The sequence below is a fragment of the Ruditapes philippinarum genome, unplaced genomic scaffold (genome assembly GCF_026571515.1).
Source record: "Ruditapes philippinarum isolate M1 unplaced genomic scaffold, ASM2657151v2 ctg192_1_1_1_1, whole genome shotgun sequence".
In the NCBI taxonomy this organism is placed as follows: Eukaryota; Metazoa; Mollusca; class Bivalvia; order Venerida; family Veneridae; genus Ruditapes; species Ruditapes philippinarum.
In genome coordinates, this window is record NW_026853219.1 from 74,922 (window position 1) to 95,545 (window position 20,624).

The 20,624-nt window shown below is 32.8% G+C and overlaps 2 protein-coding genes across 3 annotated transcripts; one reads left to right on the top strand and one right to left on the bottom strand.

The window, feature by feature from the left end:
• Nucleotides 1-16: 16 nt before the first annotated feature.
• Nucleotides 17-10,632, bottom strand: LOC132736144 (tripartite motif-containing protein 59-like). Of its 2 annotated transcripts, none has more exons than XM_060723226.1 (3): nucleotides 10,467-10,632; nucleotides 3,357-3,484; nucleotides 17-2,484 (listed from the first exon to the last, which is right to left on the bottom strand). In XM_060723226.1, the coding sequence occupies exons 2-3, from the start codon at nucleotides 3,430-3,432 to the stop codon at nucleotides 1,457-1,459; spliced, it is 1,104 nt and encodes a 367-aa protein (XP_060579209.1). In that variant the 5' UTR covers nucleotides 3,433-3,484; nucleotides 10,467-10,632; the 3' UTR covers nucleotides 17-1,456. The 2 variants fall into 2 exon arrangements, with proteins under 2 accessions (XP_060579209.1, XP_060579210.1); XM_060723227.1 differs by lacking the exon at nucleotides 10,467-10,632 and adding an exon at nucleotides 4,321-4,506.
• Nucleotides 10,633-11,802: 1,170 nt separating this feature from the next.
• Nucleotides 11,803-20,431, top strand: LOC132736145 (tripartite motif-containing protein 2-like). Its single transcript, XM_060723228.1, has 4 exons — nucleotides 11,803-12,017; nucleotides 16,209-16,318; nucleotides 17,317-17,437; nucleotides 18,896-20,431. Exons 2-4 carry the CDS (start codon nucleotides 16,237-16,239, stop codon nucleotides 19,923-19,925), a joined length of 1,233 nt encoding a protein of 410 aa, XP_060579211.1. The 5' UTR covers nucleotides 11,803-12,017; nucleotides 16,209-16,236; the 3' UTR covers nucleotides 19,926-20,431.
• Nucleotides 20,432-20,624: the final 193 nt, after the last annotated feature.

A 20,624-nucleotide genomic window follows, 5' to 3' on the forward strand; every position in this document is an offset into this window, starting at 1 on the left:
GAAACAATGGAGTCTATTGTAATTGTATAAATATTTATTTAAAAGATGACATTATATATTTTTTGTCATATACAATAACAATAATAATTTGTACAAAAAGATAGTAATCCATAATCGTACATTATATCACATGCAAAAAAAACCTTTCCTAATTTGGCTGTAAAAAGGATGGTATTTATCAAAATAATAACATAATATGACAGATTAGAAAAGTAATGTAGTAGCATAAATAATAGAAAATCCCCAGTAGAGCAGATATCATTACATTTACGAAATTTATCTGATATTTGATGCGGTAAATACCTCTCATTAGAGGGAGCAGTTATTATAAACATTCCTTATAAATGGGAGTTAGCATAAATAGCAAAATATCACATAATGATACAGTATTACAGGCACACCTGTTATGAAGACACCGTGTAACCGAAAAGTAGGAGCAATTAAAGGAATACCGGTGTCGCGTGATAATAATACGATCGTGACAATACCGTGATTTGTTTCCTTCTTGTTCACTAAACCCAGTGATAACCAATTGATAGTTTCCTTTTCTGCCCTTTCATTTGAATAACAATAGATTTAACTACAAACATTGACATGTGCTCTTTTGTTAACAAATATGTTGTGGTGAAATTCTTATTGAAATCACTAATCTGATAATCAGAATTGGATAGGTCAGGGATCTATGCATTGCCACTAGTATTAAAAGAGTATAAATTTATAATTTTTCTTTTTATAACAGAAATTTAAAAAATGTATTTGAATGGCATATCTAAAAAGATTAGTTTTGTTAATCTACAATTAATGGAGAGAAATATGTACCCAGTAAATTTAAAACGGTAACAAAAGAAAAGATGTTAAAGAAAAAAAAGTTCTTTGAAAAAAAGTTAGTAAAGTGACATTTTAATTTACAATCAAACCAAAACTTTACGCGTCCGAAAACGAAAATAGCTCCCGCTACAGGTTTATGTATGCCTACACATTGTAGCATTTTATGCATTCCATAAGTATTTATGAAATAACAGATTTTAATGTTAAGTCAATGTGTGGTTTTACTGTACAGCCACAAAATACATACTGTACATGTTCGTAAATGCTACATCGAGTACGAGTGACGTATTGCTTGTGAGATTATTTGTTCGAATGAAAACGATACTGACATTAAATTTGCATAATTTACACATGGATTCAGATAGTTTTGGGGAAAAAGATCAGATATAAACGGCGTATATAATTTCACAACGCTTCCTGTCGCTATACAGTATACTCATAAAAGCTCATTTTACGCAACAAACTATTTCATAATACATGTATAAGAATATATCACAAATATTTACATGTAGGTTTAAAGAGCTTGGAATATTCAAAAGCTTTCATCGATACCAAAGTGTGTATAAAATAACGCTTTACTCTTTATCAAATGCACTAATTTAGCCAGATGTTTTAGATTTTGTTAGTCTCAATCAAATTTGAATGTGACATCACCAAAACTTGAAATGTTTGAACGTACACTGTTTTCCTGTCTGCTATTGAATTGGAAACTAACCGCGAAATCTTCAGACGACTTTGAAACCGGAATTTCCGGTTTTGTTTCTAGACATTCGCGTGCAATTTTGTTGAAATCAAACATGTTCACAAGATCTTTGTTATCTTTTGTTTGTGAAAGTTTTGCCGTCTGCTGTTTGAGTTCCACTTCTCTGCTGGTCACCATTTTCATACAGTCACGAAGCATTGTCCGTTTCCTGTCTATTTCACGTTCTGATATTTCAAAAAGCTCTCTTTCCCGCTCGTCAACTGAATCTCGAATGCGGTCAAACGTCTGACGAATCTGAACAGCAAGTTCGCGCTGAATCTGCTCTACGTTATCAAACGCTTTTTCAAGCGCGTGACGCTTATCCTCGAGCGATTTTTTCTCTGCGTCAATTTCACTTATAGTTTTTTCAATTGCTGGAGAGTATTTTTTCATCGCCGCATCAACGCTTATTACAACATGCCCGTTAATTTCTTTATGGTCTATAACCGTGCAATCACAGCATACCGGCTGCATGCATGGTTCGCAGAAAAAATTCAGTGGCTGCATTTGATGTTTTGAACAATACGATACTTTGGCCTTTCCGATGTGCTTTATAAAAGCAACAAGTTCTAGAACAGTGTGGTCGTTTGGCAATTTCTTTATCTCCATTGACGACGCTATTATACTGTCCCTGCAGGTCGGACAGCTGATCTTTACAGCGACTGGCATACTACGGAACGCGGAGGTGAGAGTCTGGCGAAACTCGCCTTCCACACGGAACATCTGTTGTAGACAATCCAGGCAAAATGTATGATGACATGGCAGCATTTTTGGAACCTTCTCGTCGTCGTCGTAATTCTCTCGACAGATCAGACATTTCAGGAACGTGTCTTCAAAACGTTCCTCGTCCAGAACCAGATTGCGTTTTCTTTGTTCTATAGGATCATAGGGAACCAAAGCCCGCATGTTATTACCTGTAAAGTTACAGAAATGAATGCATGAATATTTTATTTACAAACAAACAAAGAGCTGGTTGAATAAATAAACAAACAAGCAGATGTTGACATCGATTAGAATATCCACCATATGTCGGCGCTGATTCACAGTCTGCTGAACAATAGGTGTACAACATCCTGCACGCGGATTTTCCCGTCGTTATATGAAGCTACGGGCAATGAAAGTTACAACAATTAAATGAAAGCGGCAATGTGTGTATAGCTTTATTCTTGTATTTACAAGGATGCAAAAATACACCGCTATACATCATTTAAGGAGCAATGCAGTGTACTACTGAAAATATGACAGCCAGTGACAGCATATCACTGCAGTAACGAAATCATACTCGTAAATGACATAAAGAAAAGTAGGTAATTAATTGAAATAAAAATATCCCGGAAAAAACTGTCGGTCAAAGGGTAAAAAACTTCCTCGGATCAATAGTCTAATGAAATAAAAGTTGGGTTCATAGAACTGCCTTAAAGCTGCTAGACTCTAGATAAGTGAGCAAAGATTCACAAATCAAACTTAAATAAGAACTTAGTTTTAGGATTGAAAACAATCCATATGCTAATGCTTTTTAATGGTAAATGCAATAATGTGGCTGTATTCACTTCTTTAATGACCGTATTTCTAGAGTATTTGTCGTCTGCTTTTTGCGGACTTTAACTATGATTTTAAAGGCCGATAATACAATTGCGGAGACACTTAGACAGAGTTGTCTTTCCCTTTGCGGCCATTGTCACGAGGTCAAGGGGGAACTTTTGCCACAGATATAGTTTTTTTATATAAATAAACTGCTAAAACATGAATGTTAGATAACTATCTAATTAAATATTCTTTTACTTACTTCTACCACTCTCATCTTTTGTCTCAAACTGTTTCAGCTTTTCTTCGAGTCTTTTAGATTCTTCCGCAGACGACATATTGAACTCTTGTGAACTATACACCTTATATTTCAGCCACCTTGCTTTTCTTCTGAAATATAATAATAATAATAATAATAATAATAATAATAATAATAATAATAATAATAATAATAATTATAATAATGATGATGATGATGATGATGATGATGACTATGTTGATGATGATGATGATGATGATTATAAAGCCAAAATAAATCAATTAAAGATATAATTCCAACACATAGGTTTATTCGGAACAGTTGTGTATAAATACATTTCTTAAGATACATGTAATTTAGCTAATTGTCTTTGATTTTTGATATAATTTAAATTTCCATGTAAAATAGTAACAACTAATAAGGCTTTAATACCATTAGAAAATCAGTTAGTTCAGTAACATGTCATTATATACTATTAATAAGCAGTTAGCGCGTTACAATGTTTAATATATATAATCATGGATAAAGTCCAATTTCGAAAATTCCCGGTTAAATGTTTGGTATGAACAGTGTCATGCCCATGGGGCTTTCAATCTGGCACATAATTAACTATCTTTCTCCGTGTCTTTCTCACTGTAACAGTCATACGTGCGTTACTCATCCTTTCTTTCTTCTTTGTATCTATGTCGTCTGCTTATAAATACATCTTCTGCGTTACCACCTTTTCGCGGTTTCTTAGGGCGTTATTGCTCATTTTCAAACGGATTGGCCAATTTCAAAAATGCAAATTTGAGCCTCGTAAATATGAACGGTCTTTATTAAACAAATGATCTTTATTCAAATCGTCTGCTGTTTACTCTACCAAATAATCGTTTCACGTGTATTTAATATCACTGAGTTATTTTTTCCTTATTCATCAAATACAATATTTATTAATCATTCAACATACATATTCAAACGTAAATACCTCGTATAATTCACCCTTCCTTTCTTTCCTTCCTTTTAAATCGAATCAGTATGTCTATTCAAATACAAATATGTTTACTCTATTTAAATGAAAAATAGCTACTTTATTTAAATATTTGTCTGTCTTGTACATCTATGATCACTTTTCCTTTCTTTTATATAGATATAAAAGAGACACTATTTGAACACCTTTAAAAAAGGGAATAGTCTAATTTATTGCAGTGATCATTTAAATACTCAATAAGGCTCCACCCATAAATCAGTTGGATAGTATTCATTCAAAACAAGTTACACTGTAAAACATTAACTACGCGACAGATTGAAAAATGAACGTGAAATCGTAATTTGAATATTGAAGAAAAGCTTATGTGAGGAAAAAGGGAGCAAATTTTATCATTTGTATTATGGGATTTATACAGATAACATATGTTATCAGGTACAGCCAAAACACAGGACTTTTCGTCTGTTTAGTACAGAACTAGCCAATCAAGTTGCCGAAGATAGATACCATTTTCCGGTCTCAATTTATCAAATTTCACAACTTCAAACATTCATGCAATTTTTTCATTTTCTTGTTGAAAAAGGAGGGAGATGTTTGACGTTCTGAGAAAACGTTTGAAATTATAAGGGAGGGGTAAAAAAACAAACAATATAACTTAACGTTATATATGCTAATGCATTTATGTTGTCCTCATAGCTTTTAGTGTAATGAACCTAAATATATTGAAATTCATAGTTGAATAACAGTAAAAGCTTAATTTGTAATAATTTTACGGTAATTACTGCTTAACTGCAGACTCATGTTAAATGATCTCAAGCACGTAAAACTCATGGTTTCCATAGGAACAGGGGCCATTTGAGTCTTCTGTTGGTGTTCTTTGTTTTTGTTTCTTTCCCCCTCAAATTAATAATGATGATATTTGAAGATGGAACCGATCGGCACATGCTTAAAATTTCTTTAAATAGCAAATGAAATACGTTCTTGGGGGAACTTTCTGTTTCTTTTAAAATGCATATTTAAAATATTTAGGATGATGCTCTGGGAAAAAGCGTTCTTTGTTTGTTGTTGTTGTTGTTGTTTGAGAGAGTAAGTTAGACATATTTACGATCTACACATTCTGCCGCAGCATGCATCGTTTTTAATGAATGTAAGTATACGCTAAACAGCCAGGGACTGGGAAAAAACACTTGAACACCCACAATTTAAATCCATTCAAAAATGTCCCATAAAAACAAGTTAAGTAATAATATGTACAATGAGGCAGTTTTCTTTGTCCAGTGACCTGGCAGGAACATAAAAACATTTCTTTCAGATTAAGACGAAGATATGCCGTTTAAGAACGTATTACAGCGTATTAAAAGAGTTATTTTCGCAAGGTTTAATCCCCCGTTATTTGTCATTCTTAATCAATATTACATTTCCACTGGTTGTCTGTGAATGTGAACAAATATGTCTGATTGAAACCATACTTTACAGATTCAATTCAATATGATATTAAATTTTTATAAGAAAATCGTGGCGACATGACCGCGAAGTTCTAAAGACCCGCTTGGGTTTAAACCCCGTCAGGGGCAAAGTTGTGTTTCCTCAAGCAAGAAATTTTACACTGGTTATTCATAACTGGTTGATTCCAGGAACAAAATTCGAGAGTGTGTTTTTATAAGCTTCATACAAAATCGAACTAGAGTAAATGTTGTAGAAACTAATAAAAATGACAAGAGAAAGAAAACGGTTCATTCCCAAAGCACGTGAAACTGTGACTAAGAAGTATAACATTTGCGGACATGTCAAAATTGGCAACATTGCAGACAAAACTGTGTTGAGGTAACTAAAATTATAGACCCTATGAAAATTTAGCATGTACCATGATGATCTATGTAGACAAATATGTCTTTTAATGTACTGTAACTGTTTAGTGACCAAATTTAAATTTACATACATGTACGTAATCATATATGTTTTTATGTCCGATAATTAACTAATTGTTTGCATCTTATATTCACCCCTTAGCGCACTGACGGCAACAGATTCTACTGATGCGACCAGTGCAGACGAAGATCAACCGATACATCCGTGTCATCTGAGCATGGTCTGCACTGCACGCTGTTTCAGTCAGTTGATATTATGAAATAATCCCTTAAAACGGTTAATGAATATGTCCAGAATGGAGATGGAAAAGTCCATTTAAGATATTTTTCCAAAGCGAGGTAGTTTTTCCTCGAACCTAACCATGCAGTACCGGGGTCAAAAGTCATGACCCAAGTCAAGGTCAAATTAACGATCACTGAGTCGAGTTGCAGACTACTTCAACAGGAACACATCGGCGATTATTGCTAGTCCAAGATTTAAGATTTACGGAAATGACCGAAAAGCTGCGATAGAGACACATTAACCACTAGGTCATCGCTCCGATTTAACCAAAAGTGGGCTTATAAGGTACTGTATCAATAATATGGCAATAATATTATATTTTGGCTATGATTGTTGTAATATTTATCGCCCTAATAAATATCTTATTATATAAATGTTGAGAAAAGGATCAACCCCAGAAAAGCACCGCCAATAATTCCAGTCGTCGTCTTAAATAAATGATGGTTTAATTTTTCGTGCAGTTCTTATTAATGTCGCTATACACGATACATGAAAATAGCGAGTTTACTCCTAGAAAAAACCGTTCATTATGTACATCAACATCTTTATTTATGGCACATGTAAATATTTACATACTGTCACAACGTAACGCAAAACAGTGACGTGACGTTAACGTGACGTTTTACAGCCCCTTCAAGACAATGTGACAATAAGTGTCACCTACAAGTTGTAATAAAGTGTTCAATCTGTTCGAAATTTAATTAGCCCAACAGTATTAGTACTTAGGTATAAGTATGTAAAGGACAATAGGGAAAAAAAACCTGCATCCATAAAAATGCAATAACTACATGCAAATACAGTTGAGATGGGAATGTTATCCTTCTTCGGGACATTAAATCGATTTATTCACAATAACATCATTTTGGTGACTGGACTAAATATGACATTTGTTTAACACAGCGTATTTATCGTGTATCAGTGTTTTTGTCGAGATAAGAGAAATTTATATGCCACCCACGAATTGTTTGTGGGTCTAGATTTATTATAACCGTTTGATAAAAATTGATTTTATGCATACCACGCTTTAAGATAATATAGGGTAAAGACCTACAACGACAGGCTTATTACGGAAATCAGCCTTAAGAACGATTACACAAGCCTTTGCAAAACTGCCTGGTACCAAACCAGACGCCGAATTACTAAACGGTTCGGTAAGGACAGTAACCATTTACATATTTTTCAATTTTGAGGAAATTTAGTAAATTCAAAAATTAGCAGACGACATATTAAGCAGACGACACTTTTAGCAGACAGTTTTAGCAGACGACAATTTAACTGACATGAAAGGGTTGAATTTTTTTCTTTAATGTTACAAGCATTTTATTAGATTTTATACTATAACTGTTCATTCGCTAATGGTATATTTTAATAAATTAACTAAGTCTTATAAGAAAGTCGTCTGCTTTCTACCTAAATTTTATCTGCAAAGAATATAATTAATAAGCGCAATAAACAAAAGAATATGAACTACAGATTGATAAATAAGTAATAAGAAATGTAAAAGCGGCCAGACGGTGCATCTTCAAAGCTAATAAAACGCAACAATAAACACTCTTGTTCAATAAGCCGGTGACAAATGTTGCAAATGGACTATTCACTGTCATCACAGACAAATAAATATACTGATTTTATTATGTTGTTATGTTTTCTCTAATTCTAAGCCAAACTAACAGAAATATATAATGTATTTTCAAGAAGATTTGTCTCCTAAAAAAAGTAAACATATACTCTGTTTAGGAGACAAATCTTCTTGAAAATACATTATATAAATGTATATATTTGTTATTATTTTTCGGGAGAATGGCGAGTTATATCTATATAAAGCTGTAAAAATGAGCCGCGTCACGACAAAACCAACATAATGGGTTTGCGACCAGCATGGATCCAGACCAGCCTGCGCATCCGCGCAGTCTGATCAGGATCCATGCTGTTCGCTTACAAACCCTATTACAAGTAGAGAAACTGATAACGAACAGCATGGATCCTGATCAGACTGAAGCGCATGCTGGTCTGGATCCATGTGGTGGCAAACGCATTACGTTGATTTTGTCGTGACGCGGCTCAAATCATTTTTAGAGAAAATTTGTAAAAATCGAAATACGCCCCCCCCCCTCGGTTTGATGCAACCATTTACATAACGGGACTAATGAATGACAATATTCATACATGTAGGAGCTTACTTTATGCTAAATGGAACATGCAGTTTTTTGTTCAATCGAAATATGGTACATTTAAATGTATATTTGCATCAACCAAAATGGACGGAACATACATGAGTAGCTGTATCGATAGAGCTGAGCAAAACATGCATGCTAAAATCTATATACAGAATGGAACACGCATATTTATTCTCATATCTCATATATATGAGCGGATATCTATGATAAGTAAAAGATTTAAGCGTATTTGTATGCTGAATGGAAGAGATAAAGTGTAGCGATAGAAAACCTATGCTGAGTGGAAATGTTAATTATTAAGTGTAGCAATCAAAAATCTATGCTGAATGGAAGAGATTTTATGTGTAGCAATAGAAAAACCTATGCTGAATGTATCATGCATGCGTGTCATGCGTATAAGTTACGACTACATTGATTCAGTATGTCGGTACAATGATTTATTTTACGCATACTGTATAAAGCTTTACTTTACATAAAAATTAAACAACTCTTCTTTTCTTAAATGCACATTGGTCATTTACAATATCCAATTATATAGGCCAATAATGGCATAGTTTGCAGTGCCTGGTTATTTTGTTATAAACACGAAACATTTAAAGTACATGTTTGAATAAATTCATTCAAAACACTGTACAATCTGAAAATAACATGAAAATAGGGTGTCCTAGAGCTCCTTTACCACTATTTAAAGTCTTCTGTGTAAAGATTTGCTGATTTCCGAGCTTCCCTTTCTATTTTGTAGGTTTGAATATATGACGTAATACATGAGATACTAAATGTACTGTGTAACATAAGAAAGAAAATCCCTATCAAGAAATAATTTCTTTATCTGTTTATACGTTTATGAATATATTTTTTTACATTATTATATAAAAAGCATTTCAGAGACTTGCAGAGTTTTGTTTTGGTTCAAAACATAGCTGTCAATCCAGTTTGCAAATATGGCAATAATAAAATACACACTTAAAATCTTGTTTGTTTAAATTACAAATGTACTTTACAATTTATATATAATATACATTTACAATAATGCGATTTGTTATTTGAATGTTTTTCAGCTTGTTAATACGTATATATATTTCAAACAAACAATATTACAACTGCTTTGTGACATAACTTCTGAAGTGGAAATGCATATTGTTCAATGTTGAAAAGATTGTATACATTTCATTTTTGGCTTGACTTTTCGATAAATATTAACTTTGTCTCCCGCAAATGCAAATTACAGGTTCGATAAACTGAAATCTGTTGCTTGCAGAAGAAAAATCAAAGAACATTAGCAAGTGTATATAAATAATTATCTTTATACATGCAAGCGTCTATATGCAAATTATGTATTTAATAAATGCACGGAATGCATGCATCTCACACGAGTGCGTAATCATAATCAGGTAATAAACATTTCTGCAAATATGTCATCCCCTCCATTTTATTGAACAAACATGCAATTCAGCATTATTTTTCCTTCTGATAACTGAACCCATTTAAGACCGGGTATAGTAAAATGAGATATTGAAGTTCCCCAGTTTCGTATACGTGCACTGATCATATATAGAAAATGCATCTGGTCATTATGTGATATTTTATTGGTGATATGTTTAAAAGGTTACTAAGTGCATAAAAAAGCACTGCCGATGCTAAGTTTAAGTGATACTTTAAGTTAATAAAAACTCAGATCACCTTTGGGATATTCGTTTCTTATTTAAATTTAGTACGATTTAAGGCTTTTTTGAAAAGCATTAACATATCGATAGTTAACTTAAACCCCCCAATTTTAGACCCCTACAGAAGCTTTAAAAATAAATCACTTAAACTCACCTTCAAGGGATCGGTTTTATTCAAAATAAGTACTCCTACGAAAGTATGTGAATGCACAGATTAACAACAAGTGTTCAAAAGCTGTTTTTCAACGAAAAAACTGTCAAAATTCACTGATTCAAAACATTAAGCAACATGTACATACACACACCAAAGTCAATTTGTAACGACATTTTTCATTGGCTCGTTGCAAAAGAAATGGCTGCCATAGTTGACTGGCGATTAATAATTTAGCATATACGCGGAGGTTCGACGCGTTAGCGATTTCGTACTGTTGCCTTAAATTGGCTGCAGAAAATAGATCGATTGGTGTATTTTAGGGAAGAAAATACAGAAAACACAAGTCTATTTTTATTTCTAGACTTCCGAGAAAATAAAGAAAAAAATAGTTCAAATTCATTAAGAAAAGTGTGAGAAAAAATATTTCCATCTTAAATATGCAGTAAATGACGCATATCTGCAACAGAGAAGATGAAAGGGGATATGACGTCAGTGAAAAACGTCTTTCATGCTTATTTTTGCTATTTCCGAAGGTTATTCTTACTCAGATGCATGTATATCACAATCCTAAATGGGATAGTTGTTGTTGTTATTTTGTTCTGTAAATTTATTGTTTTATATATATACAGAACAACGATTTAACCTTGGTTGCATTATTTAAACTATTTTTATTTGCAAAAATGTAAGTTAAGCATACTTGTAAACTGATAAGCATACATATAATCTGATTTACATATAAAAAACAACATACGGGTTCAAAGTATCCCAATTTAATTTGTTAGTCGGTCAGTGGTATGCAATTGATTTTGGTAGGGAAAATTAAAGGCAAACTGCATTAAATATTCTTATATAGCATATTAAAAAAAAAATATGTGTTTGCTTAATATAACGCAACAGTCTCAAAAAGTTTAAGTACAGTAAAAACTGTTGGGATTGCGTTTAATTATCATTATTATTATTGTTGTTTTTATCATTATTATTATTATTATTATTATCCTTTCATCATAACGTCAAAAACATATTGCAATAATTTTATTTAGTAAGTCCCTAAAAACTTAAGGGTCGGTGGGGTTAGGCTGGGTAACCAGAAACACAAGAAGTTTTAGGCCTCAGCAATTGTATGTATATAATCTAATCATGGTAGTACAGAATTAGTAAATACCCAAACATACCCATTTGGAGAAAGGATCATAAGGTGAGGGTAAAACTAATAAATAATTATGGTGTTTAGCGTTAACTTTAAATGTAAACATTTTTACTTATTCAAAAGCACCTCGTATGTACCTCGTATTTAACCGCCAAGGTGTGTCAATATTATCAGTGAACCCGAAGGCGTTAACGCTCCACCAAGTAAGTAGGCAGACGACAGTTTGTATTAATTCAAATACGCGCATGCGCAAAATACATTTCCGTCATTAAAGTAACACTTAAAGCTGTTTTTGTTTTGCTTACGGATATTGAGTTAAATCATCACCATTAATTAAAGAAGAAACTTGCCAAACGGTTGTTAAGGAAGGTGATATCACAGGACAAGCGTTGCTAAGGAGAAAGGTAAATGGCTACTTACTTTTATGACAAAAATTAACGCGTGAAAAATGGTAAATGTCATACATGTTGTACATATATAGATCATGTTTAAAGAGTACAGCAGTTGCTTGCATTTAATATAAAATTGCATACAGTATGTGTATTAAAGATTTTTTTATTCTATTCTTTTTCTGATGACATTGTTAAATCATAATAAGAAATCGGAATATTGTAGAAAACACTTTATTTTTACATGTAATTGATCGATAATGCGAGATTGCATGTAGAAATCGATGTCATTAAGAATTAATGTATCTGACAACGATACACGACTGTTTCAATTCATTAATAAATTACACCGCTCCATGAACGCTGTGATAAATCGGTGCCACTGTAATCTTTTACCTATTGTAATATTCATTGTAATTATTTATTATACAGTTATATATATGCAAACATAAAATATGTACTTTTAATTTAATACCTTAAACCTAGGACGTAATAACAAACGTTTTGAATTGAACATGTTAAAATCCATTACATTAATTTATTAAATACTAAATCAATCTTTATCTCGGTAAAATTCTGACTATATTTTTTATCAGCAAGGCATAAATATACTTTAAATCTGTGTTTAGTATTTATCTTCAAGGACTAGCTTTACCCCTAAATCAGTCTGTGTGGGCAAGATTTATGGGGTCAACGGTGATAAAAAAGCATTTAATATGTTTGTAATAAACCTGTATGTAAACAAACATGTTTTATAGCCCTTTGTCTGACCATTATTTGAATTAACGAGGCCAGAACAAAATGACGAGGCCCCTATTTTACAGGTTTCTTTTTCTTAAAAATATAAGATTCACTTATGTACGGTCGACTATTTTAAACAGCGTTAAATTTGTTTACTATTTAAAGGTATTCAACCGTTATGAATATTTTGACATCTACACACGGTTATACAATCTTACTGTGGTACAAATGTATATATATATATATTACATCTGACGCTGAATTTATGTCAAACAAACATAAGAAACAGACATGTGTATGTAGTCCTTTCAGGGACCGTGGGTTCGAACCACGACCGCCCCTCCCGCCACCGAATTAAAATTACTTATAAGTAAGCGGTGAGCTTGTACGTGAGAGGTATGCCTCTAATAAATGTTAGTTTGAACCCTACTATATTGTCACGTAAATGTTTCCTCATGTCCTTTTTGTATGCTCGAAAGAGGTAAAAGGTAGCTACAAACATTGTCTCATGATTAAAGGTACTCCACTGGGTTTTTTTACATGAAGGGACCGAAAATATTTTTTCAAGACTTATATATAACTGTATGTAGGTCTGGATCAATAAGTCGTGTGCAAAATTTCAGATCATTTGCTTACTTTGCTTCCCAGGGATAATCCATTTTGTAACGCACATTGTCCGCTTTTCACTGAAATCGGCCGAAAATAAAAACCTACACAATTAGTATCGGTTAATATTTACATATTATCTGTTGCATACTTTTTTATTTAAAATGCACCAGTTGATTCATGAAAAATTATTTTAAATTTTGTGATTTCAAGCATTTAAACCTCAGTGGAGTTCCTTTAAACTTAAATGATTAACGTTTTAACCTGGGGCGAACATTTACAAAGATGTACATTGTATACATTTTAAATAATATATGTATATGGACACCAACTAATGTAGATTTTAACAAACTCTAGAAATATACATGTAACCTTTTCACGAACTTACGATATACACACATGTATATTGTTAGTTTTTCTTAATCTTGACAAAATCTGTCTTAAAGGAGACACTATAGATCAGTATCATTTAAAAGTGCTAGAGGTAGGTATTTTGTGGTGTATACAATGAAACTTATCAATAAATCAAATCATGCTACCGTAAATGAAATAAATCCAGCTCGACAGGGTATCGTTCCAATAAAGTTAACCTTATACCTTACATAGTGTTATTGGCCATATTTAGTGGCTTAACCTCTTTCCCTACTCCAAAATTAAAGAGTATGTTTTCCAAACCTTTTGACAAATTATTCGCTTCATGGAAGTCAGAAAGTGTGGAAATGTAAAAACGAATCAAAATTTATGTTCGTTTACTAGTTTTTATCTGAAGTGAAGATATATAAATAATGTTAATGCCTTTATTTGTTCCCCTATGATCGAAGCTGAGACGCAATTCCCCCACCCCACCCACCACCCCGAAAGAATGACAGACATGTCATCTGCCGACCTAATTAAGAAGTCATTTCCGCAAACAGTTATATCACAGTTTGTTTTTTAAATGTATTTCAGCATACATGTATATAAGTAAAATTTTATGCTTTTTAGCGAGCAGGTACACTTGGACTTGTGCGGAAATTCTAAATATTTCATGGTCATGACTAGTTTAAAAACAACTAGTGAAATCGTTATGGGACATTTTGTACTGTTACTTTTTTATCACGCGGAATAATTTTGCATACTAATAAGTTTATGTAACAAATTTTAAAGCGTTTGTACTTCATAGGCCATAATCAATCTTACTTATTTTCAAAGTTTAACTCGACACTATAATTACGCCGTATACTTTCTTTAAATGCCCGCTTAAGCCGCCTTAAAATTTGCTGACCTAGCGATTTTTAAATACAATATATGCTTTGTACTTTAGTTATAAGTAAATGCAAAAAGGTGGCGAAGATCGCTAGTTTCGTTGAAGTTGAACAGCATTGAATTATAAAACATGATGTAAGTATGCGTAACCGATCTTGCCTGATATATACATAAAAATAACACTTAACTATTTGCTAGGTTTCAAAAGAAAGATTTTGGAGTAAAGTTAATGGTGTGATCACATACCGATCCCATATTACACACTAAAAAATTGATGATATATGGCCCATTTCTCCGGGACATTTATTAACAAACATTTTTGGTGAAAATACATTTATTGTATATTTACAACAGAACAAGTACAGTCGAACCTCATTTTAAAAGAGAGTCACATGCAACGAATAAGATTCAGAAAGAGTTAAGATTAGTGTTCTTTTCCCCCTTTTAAACGATCACCTGTTAATAAAAAGACCACCCACATTGTTAACTTACAACGGATGGTCGTTTCAGGCAAGTGTTGGTGTAAAAATGACTTATATGTGTACTTTTTATGCTTGGTTAGATTTTGTTTTCCGTCACTTATATACTTTGTTGACAGAATTGAAACATATTTGATTGTATCAACAGAAATAATGATACATTGTACTTATAAAGTTCAATTATGGTTCACTGAATAAAATATACATACAAACTTTTTAAAGTTGATACCGATTATTGGTCATTCAAATTCACCATAAGATCACGAGATAAACAAAGTCATCTTAAAAGATACCATGATAACCATGAAAACAATTGAAGAAAAAACACAAGATATTTACAGTTACAGGAAGTACTTTCATTATATTATTATGATACCAGTAATTCAGAACCTAATGAAATAACTAATAGTTGTTCTGGATTGATTTACATTTTGAATGCGTTATCAAAGGTAGTGTTAATTTCGTAACGTAGAGATAGGAGAATTAGTAAAGTTTGTCACAGTTTACATATGTTACTAAAGATAAATTCGCAATGAAATTTGAAAGTGCGTGGCGTCGGTTACAGGAATGCTAAACATGATATAGACGTTTCCAAAGATAGTATTAATTTCGTAATGTAAAACTGGGAAATGAGTAACGTTGTTACAGGAATTCTACACACATCATTTTACATACGTTACCAAAAATAAATTTGTAACGAAATTTGGAAGTGTGTGGCACAAGTTACAGGAATGCTACACATGAAAAAGACGTTTCCAAAGATAGTATTAATTTCGTAACGTAGAAATTGGAAAATGAGTAACTTGTTATGAATTGTACATGAATTCTGCACACATCATTTTAACATACGTTCCCCCAAAATAAATATGTAACGAATTTCGGAAGTGAGAGACATTTGTTACAGGAATGCTACAATGATATATAGTTTTCAAATACAGTATTTATATCGTAACGTAGAGATAAGGATATCAGTAACGTTGTTACAGGAATTCTATACAGTTGGCATACGTTACTAAAGATATAACTAAATCTGTAATATAGATTTCAGGAGTGTCATTGGTTAACATACATCAATGCTTTACGTTTAACACGATAGTGACTTATCAATTATCAATAGTATCTTTTTAAATTGCAGATTTTATACTATCACGTATGTTACAATAATGGCAGAAACTACTAAATCAACAGAAGATCCTAATTTTAAGGGAGGAGTCATGAGCCCGAATTCCCAACAGTCATTTGCAGGCAAGTGAAGTGTTCATTTCCTTCATATATAGTATATTGTTTTTAATTCTAGATGTAATAAATCTCTAATTTTAATTCTAGATGCAATGTACATTTCTTTCTTTAAACTTTTAGCATAATAGACTTCTTCTGTCAAGTCTAAATGATTGTATTGTATATATATTTTACAATTCAAGTTTTAAACATGATTTTCCAACCAATTCTTAATGTAATGTACACACCCTTCCAATAATTTACCTTATAATTTTAGATGAAATGTCCTTTTCCTTTTAAGTTTAGACATAATGTACATTTTCTCCAAACTTTTGAAAAATCGTAGTACATGCATTTTGATTTCTTTTCTTTTGATTACATCATTATGTTACATACATTACATTACGTTACAAACTTAGATAAAGCATTGACTGGTATGTGCTTAGAATCTTTGACAAGCTATTTATATATATCCCACAGCAAAACCTCTCTATAAAAGAAGCGTATTTCATACAATTTATATATCCATTAATCAGAGCAATCATTAGATTGGCTGATAAACCTTTGTGTCCACAAACGATTATATTTACACATACAGCCAACCATGTTCTATTTTATCAATGAAAGGTTGTCAAAGAGTGGCCTTCATTTACAGGGCGATCTTTAATTATGAGATGGTCTTTACCACGTGTTTGACTGTATAAATATGCAATAAATATTAGGTCTTAGACGTTCCAGTCAGACATATATCACTGTACTGTAGAATTTTCAAATTCGAGTTTTACTTACCATGAATAATTTTGTTGTACGATTGTATCGTGTTTATCTATTCATTTATTTTATTTATTTATGTATTTATTTTAATTATTATTTTTTCTTTGTAAATGCGTCAAATTGCGCCAAAATATTGGTTGATCTTCTGTCCCAGGTTGATGGTTTACACAAGAGAAGACCGATTTCTATGAACTGATTTCAATGTGATTCTATATTTGAATTTTAAAGTTATTTTGTTCATCTTATTTCAGCGCTCCGCTACGCCCCTCCACCTACCCCTCCCAAACAAAAGATAATTTTGGACGAGGAAAAGTTTGAGTACTCGTTTTTAAGATGTATGGTGTGCAAGGAAAAATATGATATGATGGAAAGGTAATATGATAGAAAAAACTTTGTAATTTGTAAGGAACTATGTCAGACGTGCATTACATGTAAAAAATGTTAAACCTCAGTCTTTTGATAGTTTGCATTCTTATGACACTAACAATCATTGCTTGCTCAGTCAATCAAAAATCGTATCTTAATATAAAAAAATAAAAGTTTAAAATCTAAAGAAAGATAAAAACCTTAATCAAAGTCTGAGACATGAGTACATTAACATTTAGTTTAGTTGGACTGCATATTTAAAGTTCTAAAAGTGGCTTATTCACTATTAAGACCAGTTCACTTTTAAGACCACTTTGAGTCCGTCTCGTTAGTGGTCTTAAGAGCTGTAGAGGATACACTGAGAATTTGTACTGTACTTATGCACTTGTTTATTGTAACCACGACCGTCATCCACTGGGAATCAGATGGAATTTTTGGACTTTCGCACTTTTGGTAAAGGCCCCTCCATGTGGTGACAACTAGATGGTAAAACCCCCCTTTAAAAATACCAGCATGGAAATTTGAACAAAACCTAGCCCATTTTTTTTGCTAATACAAAATCCGGCATTAACCCGGCATTACTGGATGCATTACCTTGCGTAGATGTTACATGTACTTAATTAACTTAACTCTGCACGGCTCCACGTGCATGTAAAAAGTTTAAATGTTAATGAAACTGTATTAAAAGTTAAAGAAATGCATAAATAATTATAATAAAAGTGACACTTTAGCACCTTTTATGCAAAATATGACACAATTTATTACTTTTATTATCACTTTTTTTTTGTAAAAAATAACAAACTAGGTAAACATGGTTCTAGAGCTTGTTACAGTACGACCTCTGCAGGGCATGCGCAACAATGTTTGGGAAACAAATATTTAGGTTGTTACTTTGAGGTGTTCCCTCGGGGAGATTAAATCTATTTATGAAGTAATACTTAGGGAAGACATATTACAGATATTGTATATAGGTTACTGGTCTACATAAGGTTGCTCTGTAGAGGTTACACTGTATTTTCAACGCCAAATTCCGACAATCTTACCATATATCATTGATATTTATTACATATTTTATGATCGTACTAGGTTTCTCTACTTGTTATAGGGTTTGTAAGCGAACAGCATGTATCCTGATCAAACTGCGCGGATGCGCAGGCTGGTCTGGATCCATGCTGGTCGCAAACCCACTATGTTGGTTTTGTCGTGACACGGCTCATATATGTGTCATGTTAACAGACATCATCATTCTGAATACCATACTTTCTCATGAATACTGTTCAAACAGTCAATTTCACATACGATATGTATATAAATATATTTGTAAATACACCAATATCTAAAGATGTTTGTGTCTAAAAGGAGGCTGTTACATGTATATAACGTCATTTATGCTATAGCTAGACACCTATGTCGACATTTTCGGAATGTTTCATTTTTTATATGTATGTTTAATTTTGATTCTAGGACTCCCCGACTACTACCCTGTCACCATGCCTTCTGTATGTCTTGTCTTTTGGCCTTGTACCAGCGTGAAGAAGATTACCGCCAGAGCCTGTCTCCATTGTCCACCTCGTCTTCATCAAACTTTGCTTTTGCTATTCCTGTCGGATGTCCAAATTGTGGTTCTAATTTCATAACAACATTGGATGGTTTGAAACAATTAATGACCGACCACAGAATTGTCCAGCTCATGGATTTCGTTGGTCACACCGACAAACAGACTGTTTCGTTCTGTCCTAACCACGATTTACAGCCGATTAATTTCTTTTGTGAGAAATGTGTTCATCCAATATGCAGAGATTGTACCGTGCTAGATCATAAAGAGTGTTCAGAGGAACAGTTAGTCATAGATCTTGCAAACGCTAAAGATAAATACTTGCCTGTCTTAGATGAAGGTATAAAGAGTATGGACGAAGAAGCAAAGGCGTTGTTTGAAAAGAAAGAAGACTGTCAGAAAGCTTTAGAAAAATGTCAGAAAGGAGATGACAGTTTAACTAAATCTATAAAGGAGGCTTTTGAGAAAATCAGGAAAGCGGTTAATGATCGAGAACAAGAAATCCTACAGATGGCAAACGGTAATGGTGGAAACAGTAAAGAATCGGTAGAGGAAAAGTTAAAGAAACTGTCTGAAAAGGAACATGAAGTTGAAGAAATATTAGAAGCAATAAATAAAGCAAAAAACTCTGAAGTTGTTCAAGAAATGTTCCTTGTTTACAAAAAGGTTAAAGAGTACACAACAGAGCAAGGACTAGAGAAAGAAGATCTTCAGAAAAGTGATCAGCCTCCGGCAACATTTGCCACAAGGGACGAAAGCACTCTGCTGGCGAGAATAGCTAAATATGGTGAAGTTCAAAGCGCGCAGACACAATCAAACGGATATGGATCTTCAAGTCATGGGTATTCCGGAGGCAGTTCTTATCTAGGCAGTTCAAGATTCACGAGTTATACTCCAGCATATACATCACGGTATACACCAAGGACGTACAAATACTAACCCATCTTGCTCATCATTGAAATAAGTTTAAACCACGTATAACAAAATTAAGTGGAAAAAAGTGTGATTATAGCAATTAATTCACCAAGTACCTTCTGTTCATATTTTATTGTTAAAGATCATGTGCTCAACTTTTTCATTGAATGCAATACTTCTTTAAAATTCACAAAACCCTTTGAAGAACAAGGGAGAAGAGCGAAGCTGTTCATATTTTTTGAAGCTCCACGCAGTGGTCTCCTCTTCATTTTCCGGCGCATTTATGTACTATTAAGGGAGGTAACCGCTACGAGGAGTTTGTACTTTTTATGTCAAACCTTATTCGAGTGATCTCGCTTTATATGTTCATAATATACTAGCTATGCATAATTCTTTGTAATACAATGTACTTCGTCCTTGATATCTCTCAAATATATTTTCAAACTGTGCAGCATTTATAAAACGCTCATTATATACTATATATGCATACCAGATGTAAATGCATTTTATGATTAAAATGTTGTATTGAGCTACAGTTTTATTTGTTTTGGTATACTGCACTCACTAATTAAGAAAGCTCTATGCGGTGTACAGTAAAAGCGTCACATAACACCCAGCACGGTACATGATTGTGTAACATTTTTACACTTCCATATAGATTATTGTTGTATATAATTTAGCTAATACAGATATGCTGCCAACCGTCAGAAATTCTGATAACCT